Source organism: Poecilia reticulata, chromosome 14 (assembly GCF_904066995.2).
Source record: "Poecilia reticulata chromosome 14, P_reticulata-male-v2, whole genome shotgun sequence".
NCBI classification, from domain to species: Eukaryota; Metazoa; Chordata; class Actinopteri; order Cyprinodontiformes; family Poeciliidae; genus Poecilia; species Poecilia reticulata.
This window is the reverse complement of record NC_088843.1, coordinates 19,948,654-19,965,618: the sequence shown is the minus strand read 5'-3', so window position 1 is coordinate 19,965,618 and position 16,965 is coordinate 19,948,654. Positions and strand designations below refer to the sequence as shown.

The 16,965-nt window shown below is 40.5% G+C and overlaps 1 protein-coding gene across 5 annotated transcripts in view; it reads right to left on the bottom strand.

Annotated features, from left to right (window-relative positions):
* Positions 1–16,965, bottom strand: part of robo3 (roundabout, axon guidance receptor, homolog 3 (Drosophila)) — a 174,589-nt gene that overhangs the window by 83,136 nt on the left and 74,488 nt on the right. The window contains exon 1 of one of the 5 annotated variants that reach the window (XM_008428412.3): positions 7,859–8,473. The exons of 3 other annotated variants lie outside the window; for them this stretch is intronic. In XM_008428412.3, the coding sequence (XP_008426634.2) occupies positions 7,859–7,925 (67 nt within the window). In that variant the 5' untranslated portion in view covers positions 7,926–8,473. Of the gene's footprint in view, positions 1–7,858; positions 8,474–16,965 lie in introns of those variants that run through there. One more of the 5 variants, XM_081615267.1, reaches the window with a different exon arrangement.

Sequence of the window (16,965 nt, the reverse complement as noted above, 5' to 3'; positions counted from 1 at the left end):
ATATTAAACTGTCACGATGACACCTTGTGTCCTCACGGACCCATTGACTTGCTTGTAAGCATTTTCAGGGTGACATTTAAAGAGTTTTACAAAGAGCTTTAGGTCTTGGTTAGATAAAGGAGACGTGTCCAGGGAGGAGCTGCCTTTGTTCAGTCACAGTTCAGACAATCCCATTTTAACCTTACCAGACCAGGACAGACAACGTTTTGACAAACAAATAATACCTGGGCAAACTCTGTGTTAGAGATGCAATGAGAACTGAGCTGATGATTCATAAAAAAAAAAAAAATTCTGATCGGTGAACACTCCTAACGAAGCACCACCACATAACTCTGACAACAATGGTGTTTGGTGTGGAAGTTGTTACCGTGGAGAAGACTCTAAACCTAGTCATTTTTAAAATGCCAGGAGGAAGAACAGAAGCTGTACGAAGTCTCTACAAAGGAAGCTGTAGTTAGACTTTTTATTCAGAAGGCTGCAATAAAGGGATAGAAAACAAAAGATGAAGTATTACAGTGAAATTGTTCTGTTTTGTCCTTTGGAGAAGAGTCCAATTCTGTCTGACATTAAACATGCTGGATCAGGAAGTGTCAGCAGCTAATTTTAAATGTCTGTTAAGTTAATCTCTACCGGCTACACACAAAGACTGTTACTATTATTGCTAATTTCACCTGCAGACATTATAAAATTGTAAAATGCCAACTCTGTGCTAATTTTGTTGTTCTACAAGGCTAGTAAAAATTCAGTTCAACTGCAGAGGTGTGTACTATTAGCAGCTCTCCCACATGATGCAACATCACCTCTGACATTTGAAAAAGTGACAAAACTGTAAAACATCCAAAGGTCCACACTAGTGTGGACCTTGTTTGTTAATTAAAAAAAGTTGTTGTTTTTTTCACTGAATAACTTTAGATCAGAAATAAAACCAACTTGATTTAGGAAGAAACTTTCTAATAAGACAGGCTTGGGCTATAAATTATGGTTTTTAATGTGCTGTCAAGAAGCAGAACTAGTAGAAAGTAATGTAAAGTAATGAACTCCAGAATTCATGGTGGCAGCTTTTTAGAGTAGCTCTGCTACGTTAATTCAAATTTGTTCCATTTGAAGACTTCTCGTCATACATCTTTTGGTCAAGACGTAGCTCTCTCTGACAACTATTCCCTCTGGTTTTGGATGCTGGGAAGTTGGAATGATTTTTCTCTTACTCTTTTACTTTCAAACAGCTTCATGATGTGTAACTACGGCGACAAGATGGGGATGTTTTTGCTAGTAGGAGTTGCTGATTAGCATATCTAATGCTCACTACCTGAACTTCGGACCCAAATCCAAGAGGAGTTGAAAGGAGACTTTATGCAGAGCAGGACAGAGAGCAGAGAGAGAAGGAGGAAGTTCAAACCATCTCTTCCATCCATCATTATTGGCAAGGATCAAATCCCCTACTCCAACATCTCTGCCTAGTTTAGAAGAGTGACAACATCAAATCAGATGGATTAGGAATGTTAGCCAACTTGCCTGGGTATTAAGTTGTTAACATGTGCAGCAAATAAAATAAAGTAATTTTGAATTATTGAATAGAAAGTGATCAGAGGTATATTTAGTGTCCCTGTAGAAAGCTCAAGTCAGATACACTGAGTGTGTGTCCAAACACAGAATCTCTTCATCTCCACTATAACTGCTTTTTATGCCAAAAATATTTATCATTATTATGTTTGATTAATTAGCACAAAACTAATAGGGGAAATAAAAACTAAATTAAAGCAAAGGCTTTATCTTGAAATAAGAATGATATAAATTAGTTAAACAGTATACTGGAAGTGTTGTTTAAATGTCAAAGGTTTTTTTTATTGTATTGTAGGCGCAGGTGACGCATATTAGGGGAGGTGTGAAAAAAGAGTCCACTGAATGACAGATTAAAAAAGCAAGTGCATCGTGTTGATGCAGTTAATACTGAAAATATGCACTCATGTACATAATTGTGAAAATAAATCTGATTTTACGAGTAGACGGTATTTGCCATGTACTAGAATCTAAATAATAGTTCTCTTTTTGTGATGAGACTAAAGAGGGCAAGTCTGTTTCTTTATTTTTGAGTTTAATTAAATGAATAAGTCCTGACACAGGTGTGCAGTTTATATATATATATATATATATATATATATATATATATATATATATATATATATATACAGAAAAGTACAGGACTATGCTAAGCTGCCTCCTGCTGTAGTGGGATGGCAGTCACTGGTGGTTTGCTGTACTCCATGTCTATTTCATAAAATGAGCCTCAATAGAAAGATAATGGTGGGGGCCATCCATCTGTCTGTAGCCTGAGGAGGGAGGCTCAGGAGGGACTGTGTCAGCCTCCACCACCCCCCTCAGGCATTTGCCCTTTAGACCTTAGAGAAGAAGGGAGAGCCGACTTGTGCTGTCAGCAGCCACTGTAAAAAGGAGTTCCAGCTCATTATGGTGACTTTTGATCAGTGCCCAGCCGTGCAGACTCTAGCACCCCGTCATGTGTTTAATGTGCTCCTCTGCGTTGCAGTGAGCATTAATATCAGAGGAGACGAGCAGATATAGGTTTACAGAGAGCGACAGATCGTAGCCAACATTGTTTCTTTTTTTTTTATTATTCTTTCACAATCGAAAACTCCAAAAATGTTCCCTGGTTGCATCAAAAAGATTGTCAGACCGTTGCGTAATGGATATTTGGAACGTTGGAACCTAGAAATGCTATTTTTAGAGGTCTATCTAACCAGTGGGCTGTTCAGTGACAGGCATCTCGGCGACATGTCTCAGCGTATCTAACCCCAGTGTTTTTACCTTATTTCAGATTTCTAAATTTAGCACACTTTCTGCGACTGGAGATATATAGAGCTAAGCATCAAAGGTTGATGCTGTGATGACAGGAAATGGATGTTTACGTCTTAGCTTGGACTTGTCAGAACGCACTAATTAAAATTTTTTCCTTGAATACTTTGCAGTTACTCCTGTGGATGTAGCGCAGCTATTGACAGACTAATTGATCTGTGAAGAACAGATGGGCAGGCAGGTGGGGGAGGCGGGTGTTACGCTCAGCGTTTGTTCTCCAGAACCACTACAGCGGTTCCTCCTATGTCTCTGTTTTCTCTCCTACAAACAGAAATCATTAATGTGCCAATCGAAAGGCTGCAGTTACTACATTGTCGTGTTATGAACAGAATCAAACTGGAGAGTATGTGACTGAACTTGAATGAATTTGAACAGCAGCCACTATATAATGAGCCTTATGGATCATCAGGATCTTTGCTTCTTCTATTTAGCAGATGTTTATTCTGTATGGTGACCACAATTTTTCCTTGCTTATCAGAAAGACATCCACCTCTTTCGAAGATATTCCGATCCCAAAATAAAGTGGAAAATAAGTTTTGCCTTTTTGCAAAGATACACTGAGCAAACTCCAAACAGCACATCTGTTAAACAGCTGATTGCAGGCTGGAAACTTGATTAATTAATCTGCTTTTTTATGAAAAACAAAAACTGAAAAAATGTCTAGTATTTCGCAAAACAACCACCTCAAAACTACTATTAAAGCTACATTATGTGACTTTTATAAAGAATATGTTTTTTTACATATTTGTTAAAACTGTCACTATGTAGTGACAGTATAATGAGTCAGACAATCAGTGAAAAGATGGAGCTCCTCCACCTCCTCCATGAGCTTCTGTTGCTGTCTGAAGAAGTGCACCGCTCCATGGAAAAAACAACCAATAACAGCCAGTAGGAGGGTCTCAGCACTGTCAATCAACCTCATGTACTCGCTCCAAATGAGGGAGAAGAAACTCACAGTTCCAGAAAAAACGTTTATCTTCTGTCATCTGTGGCCGTACTAACCAGCCTGAGCATTCACAATAGATGCAGCGTAGCAAAGAGAAAGCAGGAAACCAGGAGGAAGGATGAGAAGAGTCACACAAGGTTGTGACAGAGAACACTAAGACCCGCCTCTTGGCTCTAATTGGTTGATTCTAGTTAGCACTGGGAATAGGCACGGGTGTTCCATTTTTTCACTGATTATCTGTCTTGTACCATACTGACACACATGACATAGATACAATTTCAACAAATATGTAAATAAATAATTTTTTAAATAAATGTTATCTACTGCAGCTTCGAAGTGCTGAAATAAAAGTAAAATAAATGTTATGCTTAAAGTTACTGTAACCATTTAAATTAATATGCCACATTATTTTAGCTGCAGTAGGGAACAACATCATGCCACCTGGATTTTCACTTTCTGACTGAACTGATTCATATCCAAATTCCTGACCAGCAGTAATGAAGAAAGAAGTCTGTAAGTGAACTCAGTAGCTGTGCGGTTTTGGCCCCATTCTGCCCCACAGCACTTCCGTCCCTAAAGGAAAGGGGGTTGCAGAATCAAAACCATAATTACAGCGTGGATGCCATGGCTTGGTGCAGCCTATTTGATCTGGTTGCTGCTCTGTTTGCGGACGCACACGAGACAACAAGGGGGTTGTTGCAAAACCCCAGCCAGGAAGTCCCTTCGCTGAAGTGCCTGGCAAACACATGGTCCCTTGATGGTCAGCGGGGACGGAGAGTGCTGTGTTGACTGATGGAGACAGAGATGACAGGCAGACAGCAGTGTCACCTTACTGACCAAACAGTCTAATGAGCAGAAGACTGAAATGCGACTCTGCCCCCCACAGGAACAGCTCCATCAGATATCAACAGGAAGCAGAAGATGAGCAGGAAGGCCGACTCTTAAGGTTTTATCCCAGGGAAATTCTGTTCATTCCAGAAGCCTGTTTAAGCACATGTGGGTAAGACGCTTTAAAAAGTACAGATGTTAGCATCTTAAGACAGCTTGTCGGTAAAAGGAGTATGCACTTGTTTTTGAAGGCAGCGTGAGCGTTGTGAAGGTGAACCGGAGGAGCTTTACTCCAGCCTTTGTAGTCCCTGAGGAGCATTGTGAAGTCACTGGAGGAGCTTTTTTACAGATGCCGAGTTCATCTGCTCTGGTTTCACTGCCTGTGTTTACAGCCTTGTAAAGGGAAGCCTCAGCAGTGGAGCACGGCCAGATGAGAATGCATCGTCAATAGCTCTGTCAGGTCTCTTTTATGCAGCATCATAGTCGATCATGTTCTGATGAACACGTTCAGCCCTGTCCGAAGTTTATTTACACATTTTATGGGCATGGATTAGGGCTGGGTAGTAAAAACGATAATGGCATGTATCGCGACAGACTCATGGTCAACGAGGGACAATGTTCCAAATCAGCGGGTTGCAAATTCGATTCTGCCTCTGTTGTGTCGATCGTTTCACACAAGTACCGTACGAGGCCTATAGCCACTCAACTTCCTCCAGGCAAGATACGAAAGGTTGGTGGTACCAACTTCTTGGTTATCTACCAACAACTTGTTGAGTAATATACACAGTAGCAGTTTTATGTTGCCTTTAAAGTACTTGGGTGTACTTCACACCTTGGCGGTTTCGCATACCCAGTGCGGACTCAAAGCGAACTTCTGCTGGACACGATCAAAGAATTGTGGGTGAGAGAGGAAAGTTCTAGTCACTAGCTTTGACGTATTTTGGATATTTAAAACTAAAAACTAACCAAATAATTATCAATATCAACTGATATGAAATACCAGTGTCAATCGTGACCCTTCTTTTGTCATGCCACATTGCTCACCTCTGGCTTGATGAAAATTTGTATGGCAATTTCTCACCTCTTGTATAGCAGTACTCAGGGGATTTACCTATACTCACAATGTCTTTTAGAGCCCATCCATTCATCCATCCATCCATCTATCCAGCGATCTATGCCCCTATCTAGAGCCACTATCTATACCCACTTATCCATGCAGGGTGCCGGGGGTGGGGCGCACACAGGGCAAACAATGATCCACATACACACACACACTCATACCTGAGGGAAATTTAGGGATCAGCCTAAACAGCTGCACATAAGCACAAGCTAATCAGAAGTGTCCCTCACACAATCAGCATCAGATTAAAGGACCCTAGTAAAAATGCTCAGGAACCTCCCAGGAACCGCCGAGGCTCAGGGCAATTAGAAACTGGAAGCTGCTGGACTAGCAAAGAGAGTTTTACATTCCTCCTGACCAATAATGATGACAATAAATCATGCATATGGAAACTATTGAGTTTGTTTTCATTTATCATGCGATTAATTGACTAATTGCTTATTGCGACAGTTTTGGTGATCAGTCAGAAAACTGTAATTTAGAACATACGTCCCAATTTGTTTGTCAGATTAAAAGTACCTTCTGAAAATAATAACCTTTTATGCAGGTAATAAGCTCTTGTCATTAGTCCCACATTTCTGTTTTAAAAATGTGGGGTTTTTTATTGGTCTGATGTAACATCCTAACTTAAATGTCTTGTTTTTATTACCTGTAAGTGGAAAATTCTCATAATTAACATAAAGGCTTTTAAATATCCATCTGTGTGTAATTAAACTGTATAATGTGTCTTACATACAAAATTCCTGAAATAAATGAACATTTCAGCAATATTCTAATTTAGGCAGAAACCAGCAGGTTTAAATAAGCCACAGAGAGGTCAAATATAAAAAAATAAACATTATGGAAGCTTTTTGCTGCCTACAATATTGATATTTTATTCTTATGTGAATCACTTCTTGTTTTAAAAAAATCCTGCTATTGTATGTTGTGTAAATACCGATCAGGGGCTAAGTTCAATTGGTATAATGTCGCCATGAAACATTATTAAATAGGGAAGAAACTTTCATCCAATGTTGTGCATTGGGTGAAAACTGCAGCGTAATCTTTCCCTTAATAGTTTTACATTCAGATCTAATCCATGTTAAAACTACTAAACATGTCAGATTAGCCAAACAAAACTAATCTAATTCTAGTTCTAATGTTTTTTTTCTTTTTAATAACAAAATAAGGACAATGACACAGGTACAATTGGTTTAGGCCATAAAACCCACCATGTAGGCCGATGAGGGTTAAAGCATCATCATCATCATCATCATCATCATCATCATAAGGCTTTCGCACTCTAGTAAACAGACAATAGAAGCTTGCGCTCCTAAAAGCTGAAATTAAAATTAATGTATGCCTGTTTTTAATGATGGTCATAAAAAAAGACCCATTAAACATCATGAATCAATACTCTCTATTGTAGTCATGCCACAAGGGATTCACTCAGGCCCAGGCAAAGACAGTCAGCATCCAAATCTCCAAACTTGCTCCACAATCAAATCAAACCTTTAAACCATCAACGACAATCCTAATGTTGCCACACTGGCCATCAGGGCTGGATTAAACGTTTTAGTCTCAATGCTGCATTGTAGCCATGCTAGGCCAATCTCTTCACCTAATGGGCCTGATAATAGTGATAAATGTGTATTTCTGTGGGGAGCAGATGTTGGTGTGAAGCCGGCGTCCCCTGGGCAGGACAGAGGGGTAAAGCTGCATTTGGGCCGCTCTGACGTCTGCCGGTTTAAGTGGTCTTTAAATGACATCACCAAGAAGGATTATAGCTGCTGCTGACATAAACGCGATTGGTTACTAACTGACCCACTGACTGACATTTGTCTGCTTTTCAAGTTTTTACAAATAAAGATCTGAAAAGTGTGGCACATATTTATATTCAACTCCCTTTAATCCAATACCTCTAAAAACAAATTTAAAACCAAGTGCAACTGTATCCAAAGCTGCAGGACCACTGAACAAGGTGCCACATGTGACAGTCAATGCACTTTCTATTCAAGTTTGTATTTTTCAAAGGTGACAATGCCATAAAACAAAAAGTTTAACGGGTGTGAAATATGTTGTGCGAGGCACAGAATAGAGGCTCAGCTCCAGCTTACCAGACGCCAAAGTTTCCAGAGCAAAAAAAATCAGTACAGGAACCAAAAGCAGGCTGCTCTCCATCATGTGCTGAGATTCTTCATAGGTCGACCAGGCTGCTGACAGTCCTCAGAGCATGCACACTGTGGGATGTACAGTGTGGCTGTTCAGCAGCAGCGACCCTATATCCAAAAGGAGTCCAAACGATCTCCAATCTATGGGGAGAAATCTGCGCAACCAGCAGCATCAAACTCCCCAGGCAGCGTCCTAGACGCTGCAGGGCGAAAGCCGAAGTTCAAACATCCCACACGGGTAACTTTTCTCCCGGACTAAAGTCTCCGTCTCGGTCCGCTCCGGGATGGTCCGCACACACACACACAAAAAAAAAGCAACGCGCAGGTGGTGAGAGGAGAAGCGGCAACAAACCTCCTCCGCGTCCCGTTATTTAGGAGAAATATTGAGGGGGAAATTCCTCCGCTGTGAGACAAGTAGCTCGGAGATGAGATAAAGTCATGGCGGAGAGAAGAAGGAGAGCCCCGGTTAGAGACACAGCTCCATCCCGCTCCTCTGTGCTCGGCTCCGATGCAGGGACTGACTGAACTACAGCCTCATCACAAAGCGGCGCGCGGTCCCGGAGCAGAGCGCACAGTCACTAAGCTCCCGCTGATACTCGGAAAACTTCCGCTGGGACTTTCAAAGTAAAACTATACAGCAAAAAAATTAAAAATAAAAAAAGAGACAGACGGCCTACAGAAAGAATCACAGAGCTTTCATCAGTCACTACCAAAACATACATAAAGTACATGTTTTGGTGACGCACAGAGCAGCAGCGACAACCGAAGACATAACAATGTTCTTAGTTTGGACAACATGGCCAATTGATTAATTAGTTTTCTCTTGTTTTATTGACGAAAAATAAATATTAGATATTTATGCTACTGCAACAATATAATAAAGTTTATGTTTAAGTTGTGTGTCATATTTTTTTGTCGTGTGTGCGAACAGTTGGACAGTTTTACCTCCTGCTATTCGTTCCGTTGTTTACTGCCGCCTCACAATGTTTAGCTTTACATGCCAGAGCCTTGTTAAAGGGCCAGTACACTCAAAATTAGACTTCAGTGGAATTAAAGTTACTTCTCAAACCTTACATGATGACGTGAGGGAATGTGGTTCGCCTGCAGTGCTATGAATCCCACTCTCTGGACCAGACTGGATCTCATTTTCTAGGGTCATCCCTTCTTTTACGGCACTCATCCTCCTGAGAAATGGGACCATCCTCAGAAAGCGGACACATGATTATTCTCACTGACTCCTACCGCGCAAAATATGTGACCTGATATGCCTGCATGTGTTCTGCAGCAAAATCAGCATATTTTTTATGTTTGTTGCTATGGAAGAAGAGAATATGATATCAAATGCAGCCCAGTGAAAACAATGTATACTTTGTGCTTACAAAATGGGTGAAATCCCAGACTTCAGTCGTGCAAATCTTCAAACACTTGAGGTATAAGTTAGTCAGACTGCAAGTGAAGTAAGTATGCCAAAATTATTTGAGAATGTTTTCTTCCCACAGGAATCACACATCGGTATATATCAAACTAGAGTTATTTTTGTGTTTTTAACATATTTAAACTGAATTTTTTCTGATTTCCTGCTCTTTTTTGTTTGTTTGTTGTTGTTTTTGTTGTTGTTTTACATAAAAAATGCCAAATGATAGCAAAAACTGCATGGGTAGATATCAAATCCTCCCCCATGTTCTAGCATTGCTGTGAAAGTAAAGTAGATTTAAAAGAAATGAAACTGAAAAATAGCTCTATGCTACAGTTCATCCTGATTAACTATGTCTATGGTCGATTCCGGTCATCCCCCACACAAATACTTGGTGTACCCAGCCTCTTAGAAACGGTGCTGTGGTCTTAGAATTAGAAGCAAAGGTGTGAAATGAAATTCACTCTAAATACAGCATCAGCCAGCAATTATGAGATCTGACTGACCAATGTCACAAGGATACAAAGGAATTAAACCATGGAGTTACTTTTAAATCAGTTTAAAAAAATCTAAAGCATCAGTCCTAAAATGAACTGAAAGAAAGACATGGAGCCATTTTTGTGACTTCATGTGGCATTCAGGACCAACTGCAGCCATTAGAGGGCAACCTGGCTGACTCCAACACACACAGCTTTACATCTATCCAACAGACATATGATCAAAGTGTGTGTTCACCCTTCAAAGGCACAGAAGGAATAAAAAATAAGCTACCATGGACAACAGCCTTTCAACAGAGGCACCTCTGAGTTGATCTGTTTCTGTAATTCCAAATTGTCACCCGGCAAGGTTTAAGGCTACACCGCATCACATGAAAGGCGCTGCTGGTGGAACTGAGTTCAAAAATCTCTACGTTGGTTTTGTCCTCATTAAAACTGAGGAGTTTAAAGTTGTCCAATGTTTTTATGTTATAAAGTCAGGGAAATATGCGTGTCAGCTGTCTTGTAGACAGTAGCTCAGTTACATTTGATGGAGAGTGTTTGAATGTCAGTTTTAAAATGCCTACCACAGATTCTAGACGTTTATTAATAGAATCTTCTTTTTTTTTTCCTTCCAGTTATTAAGATAAAGTTTTAAGTTGCAAGTTGGAAGGGTACGTGTGAATAAATATCGTAGTCGCTGCTTGTGAAAATAACACTCACACATAATGTTTCGGTCATTTCTGGCGGACCTCAATAAGCAAGTAGTTCCGGTATAAAGTTGTTCCGGTGTATATCTGCTTGACATGGCGCCACCCCACGGTCAAATTACGTCATCTCAGCAGCTATGTCTTCCGGGACGTGCGAAACAAATTAAGATAAAGTTAATGATAATATCCAATGATGTCCAGCGAACGTTAACACTACAAAACACGCCCTTTTAAAGGAAAACACACCCACTTGTTCCACGTGCCCGGGGGAAGAATTTTTCAATGGAAACAACGTGGGATTAAAAATTTAAAAATAGAGCTAAAAATAAAATATTCATAAAATAGGCTAAAAATTAAACAAAGATATAATAAAATAAAAAATAATCTGCATCACACACATCTGGCTTTTGTAACTACTCAGGCAAGTCGGCTAGAAAAAATGTGACGGACAAGCAAGAGCTCGTCCTGTGAAGGTCCATGAAGACAGACATGCTAATGATTTAGCCCCGTAAAGATAATAATACCACCACAACATTCATGGATGTCAGCCAGGTTCGGCGCAGAATGCACATGTGTCAAAGTAAAGCAAGCTTTACTCGCTTCTGTGTTAATCTTTTTTCATGTCAGCTGTGGCTGATTGATTCTTCAAAGGCTCTTTGCTCCACTCTGTACGTTTTCCTTCATTAATATTGATAACAGTGCAGTTAAGACTCTACCTCAATATATCTAGAAGTAGCCTTTTCTTTTTGAAGTCACAATATCAAGTATGTGGCCGATGACAGCAGGCTCTCAAAGCTGGTATCCAACTGGAAACACAGAAGAGATGCTGACAAAAGTGTGAATCCAAATGCAAATTTGCCTCACATGTTTAAAATACATTCAATCCCTCCAACTGGGCTGCATTTACAAATCAGGCATTAACATAAACAGGCACGAACCTGTACAAACAAACCCAAACTTCACTTCAGAATGTCACTGTTTATCTGCACACCGGCTTCCCTAGAAGTTGATGGAAAGCGAAAAGTAATATCACATGCGCTTGAAGATAGGGCAAGCTGCAGCCAATGAAACTTGACATCACGAGAGCCGCAGCTCTGCAATGGAGCAATAAGCAATGATTGGGTGGAGGGCTGTTGAGCTGAATAAATATTAGGGGTCAGGCAGACGTAGTAAACACACGGCTCTTGACATTTACAGAAATGCTTTGGATGGTGGTATGCATCCAGCGTTGCATACTAAGATGCGCTTCAGCACATTCTGCCTCACTCTGCTCCAGGTGCATTGTGTGCAACAGAAACAGCTCCCCTTCACCGAGGTCAGGGGGACTGAGAATAGATTCTCTCCTTATGGGTTAACAACATTTTAAACGCCCCTGATATTTCTTTCATGTTTTATGCATGTACATGTTTAATTTAATTGCAGAAACTGATTAATTGAGCATCGCTCTGTGATTGAATAAAACATGATGAGGCCCTCCGCTAAACGCGTTTCCGCTCGTCTGTGACTGATGCTCCCACTTTGCTGCCTTCGTCAAACATTTGGCGTAGCTGTCAGCGGAATCAAGTACTCCATGAATTTAGACTAATTATCCACATTAGGTGCTGAATTACAATGACAGCCCATCAGCATGAATTGGTGCTATGCAGTATACTCACAGCTGAGCCATACATCATGCAATCACTCCCACTCTGCATACACAAAGAGGACGTTTGAGAATATTGCCATTCAGTTAAAGGGCCAGCGTCATGTTTTCCATTCACATCGTACCATTTTACAGCAAGTGACTATTTTAACTGCAGCTATTAAAAAATGTTATATGACTTAAAAGACATTTTATTTTGTTGTTTAATTCCTTGAAATTGGGCCTGTGTCTCTTTAAAAACTCCTGCTCTTTCTGAAACTCTGCCTTCAAGAAGTCGTCACAAGCTTTTAGCAAAGTTTTGACCAGCATTGTGCTGAGAAGTACCCGTCAGCAGACTCTCGGTTCCACCATGTGTTTGCTAATTGTTGCTGGCTAGTCTGAAGGAGCTGATTGGGGGAATTGCAGAGATGGGCTGCTCTGTGAGGCGGAACCTTGAGAGATTGGAAACTGCAGGTCTGAGGAGGAGCTGTGCCTCAAAGGCGGAGCTAGGTCCAACCAGGCGTTTTGCACAGCTGAATGGTTGCCACGGGAGATTCAAGGATTTCTCAAACATGCATGAAAGAATCAAACCAACACAACAGGTATATTTTTAATAATGGAGTAACATTATAACAAAATGTAAAGTTCCAAAAAGTCAAATTTACATAGATACTGCCTCTTTAAATGTGAAGGTTTTCACAGAAAGGACCAAGAGTTATTCATCCATCCAGAAAACTTCTGGATCAGAACCATAAAAAGCTCCACATTTCATGTTATTTAATCAATTAAAGCTGTTTTGTTTAATGTTTTTGTTTTATACTTGGTTTTGACCCAAGTTTTAGTTCTGTGGAGTTTTTTTTTCTCACAAAAAAAAAAAAAAAAAAAAAGCTGCTACGAATTTCAATCCCTGTGTCTGATTGCTTATTCTTTCTGAGCAGCTACTATAGGCAGTGTGCTTATTCAGGACTGTAGGCCTGATTGAATGAGTAATTAATAAGCAGAAATATCAAGGACCCACTTTTATTTCCTGGGAAAATCCAATGTTGGTGGTGAATGACGTCTAATGAGGAAATCAAAATGCCACTTGGATATATTACACACATCCTTTTGAGCTCCAAGATAATCAAGCAGCAAGTGAGAGTTCTCTTTACGTACACCTGCAGGTTGTTGGGAGGGTTAGGCTTCTGTTGCACATATTTTCATGAGCACAATAAATCATCTCTTGATGGATGGATGGATGGATGGATGGATGGATGGATGGATGGATGGATGGATGGATGGATGGATGGATGGATGGATGGATGGTTGGTTGGTTGAGTCAAGCACTTCCCAGCAGAACTCCCTTTATATTTTCATATTTATAGTTACATATGATTGCTTCGACTGTTTACCGTCGTCTGGAGGTACAAAGGAAAATAACATCCTCGGAGATAAACCTGCAACCCGTACCCGTGTAAAGCTCAGCGGATCATTCAACATGCCAGACAAAGGCAGGGAGCAGCACAGAGTGCTGGTGAAAGGTAGCGAGGATTTCTCGTAACATTCAAAGAGTCTGTTAAAAATGAGACTCGCTGCAGGTTACGTAGCCCATGATTCAGTCAGTGACCTGCTGCCTCTCGGTGGCTAAAAAGTCTCTAAGGCTGTGTCTAATGATGACTCCAGCTTTGTGATTGACTTTATTGATCCTGTTGCTGAGGTGATAACACCCCCTCAGAAAAGCCGAACACAGGAGACCATATTCTCCAATATAGACAAAGAAAAACAATTCGGCATGGATCTTGTGAAATTGAAGTGAAGGGAAACTTAGGCTTGTTTTTTATTGTTTGTTTGTTTGTTTCTTTGCGTGGTTGTTCACATTACTCTTAGAATGTTACCTACCTCTGACTCCAGTGTGAGCTGTCTGCAGTTCCAAAGCTGACCTGTGTGTACAAAAGAACAATAACAATGACATCACACACACGCGCGCACACGCACACACACACACACACACACACACACCCACACACACACACACACACACACACACCCACACGCACACACGCACACACACACACGATGCTTTATTCCAGGAAACATGACATAAATAGGTGTATTTGGTTTTGTAAAGTGTCTAACGGAAGCTGCTGGATGTGGCAGCAAACGTTGAGGAGGAAATGTGAAAAATAACAAAAGAAAAATCCTGCATTCTGGTATCTTGTGAAGTTTTGGAAACAGGAATGGTGGAACATGGATGTGAACAGCAATCAGTACTTTTAGGGTGACAGGAACTCTGCTCTCGACTCCTAAAACAGGACTCATCTCTGTGAAGAAGCCGTGCGAGTGTTGGATTGTGTCGGATTGCAAAGGGGGCAGATTGCTGTTGCGGCTGTCATCCATCTTCCTAAATACTAATACTTGCTGCCGGTATGAAAAATGGCGATGAAAAGTGATGTCAAAGTCACAACACTGGTTGTTCCCTCTGGAATCGCATTTAGTAGGATTGGATGCGAGTCGGATTCAGGGTCATACAGTATATGATCAAATCTGACTAAAACAAAATCTGAGCTGAGTTCTCACACATACTCTGAAACACAAAGCAGAGGGCGCCCTGCAAAACCTGAATTCACTAGCCAATTTATTGTGTACACCTTAGTCAGTCCCTCCATTTTTTCACGATTTCGGAAATTCACACAAAATCAACAGATCCCCGCATTTTTTTTTGTGCTAATCACATTTTGAGATTATTGCAAATTTTCTTCAAACGTTGGGTTTACTTTACTGCCAACTCCCGCCTGTAGGTGGCAGTATTTTCTACTCTTACTACACTGCCTGACTTGATGTCAAGTTGTAGTCGATTTGTCGAGCGACAAAAGTCAAATTTTTTCTGAATTAGTTCGGCAAAAACAATGATCTTGATTGGCAAAAAAAATAAATAATAATCACAACAACAGTCATGATTGTACGGCTTAATTGATCGTGGCACAGATTCAACAAGGTGACAGAATATTCTCCAGAGATTTTGGCTGATATTGCTGTAGATTTGTCAGCTGCACACCCAGGATATGAATCATATCCATCACATCTAAAACGATGGATCTGAGGGCCACCAAACCTCTTCCTAACAGATTTGGTGGTGACTTTTTTTTTTTTTTATTGGATTGAGATCCAGTGACTGTGGAAACCACTCAAGTACATTGTCGGATTCAAGAAACCATTTTCTGGTCATTTGAGCTTTGTGACATGGTGCATTATCCGGCTGCATGTAGCCGTCAGAAGATGGCCACACTGTTGTGACAAAGGAACTGACACGGCAAGCAGCAATCTGTAGGTAGGCTGTGGTTGTTAAACAAAGCTCACTTGGTACTAAGTGGAACATGGCGTGACAAAACTGTTCCACCACCATCTTCATACTTTTATGTTACTTAAGCCAAATTTTTTCTCTGTAACCTGAATGTTGCGTCTGGATTTAAGAGCAGTGAAAGACTTTTTGTTGTTGTTATTTTCCAGATTGATAAGACTGTGTGACTTAAATAAGGCTTGATTATGTTTGTTTAATTTTTATCTTAATGTTACGAGTTTGTCTACAAATTTGAAATTTCTTGGAGATATGTCAGAATATGCAAGAGAAATTCTGCTGTTTTCATTTTGACGTATGTACAAAAAATGATGGTGTAGTGAGCTTATGCTTCTACCTGCACTTCTTTGTGCCATAAACAGAAATGTAAATATTTATCTATAGCTGTATGAGTTTTCTCTTGTTTTTCCTCTTTTTTTTTTATTATTTCTTTTTTATTTCAGCATTGTGTGTTTTGTTTTTCCTTTCTTTTTTTATTGTGTATGGGGAGATTGAAAATGACCTAAATAAATCTCCATAGCATTATAAATGTTATAATAAGCATCAGATCTTAGCTGACAGGAGGGGTACTTTGAGCTCCTGGTGCCTTTCTGTTATCCTCTGTCCGTCTGCCCATTGCCTCTGATGTCTGCCATCAACAGGATGTCTATTTTTTTGTTTGCTTGTTTCCCAGAGAACTGATGCTCACTGGATATTTTATTTCCATCAGACCACTCTGTAAACCACTGAGTGCGAAAATCCCAGTAGATCAGCTGTTTCTATATAGTTTAACCATTGCTGTTACAACTTTGCTACAGTTTTACTTCCATGGTTTACTTCCATGCGTAAGTTTTTTAAAGCCAAAAAACTTTGGCTTTAAAACTTCGGACCATGTGGCACCACATGGTCCGATAGGTACTTCTGAATTTTTCTTCTGTTGAAAGGCAAATTTCTTTTAAATTACTTCTACAGCCACAACAGTCATGTGGGAGTCACTGATTGCGCCGGTGGGGTCCAACCAAATGGAGGGTTTTCTTTTTTGTACGGCAATCTTTATTCTCTTTACAACAACCCTTCGAGTTGCAAATTGGATTCATTCATTGTTTGGTTTGCCTGGTGTTTTTCCAGACTATATCATCCAACCATCCATTTTCTTTACACCCTTGTCCCTTAGTGGGGTCAGGAGGGTTGCTGGTGCCGATCTCCAACTAACGTTCTGGGCGAGAGGCGGGGTCACCCTGGACAGGTTGCCAGTCTGTCACAGGGCAACACAGAGACACACAGGACACACAACCATGCACACACACACTCACACATAGGGGCAATTTGGAGAGGCCAATTAACTTGACAGTCATGTTTTTGGACTGTGGGAGGAAACCGGAGTACCCGGAGAAAACCCACACATGCACAGGGAGAACATGCAAACTCCATGCAGAAAGACCGGGGCTGGGAATCGAACTGCAAGGCAACACCTCTACCAACTGCGCCACTGCAGACTATATCAGTGTTCTTATAAATA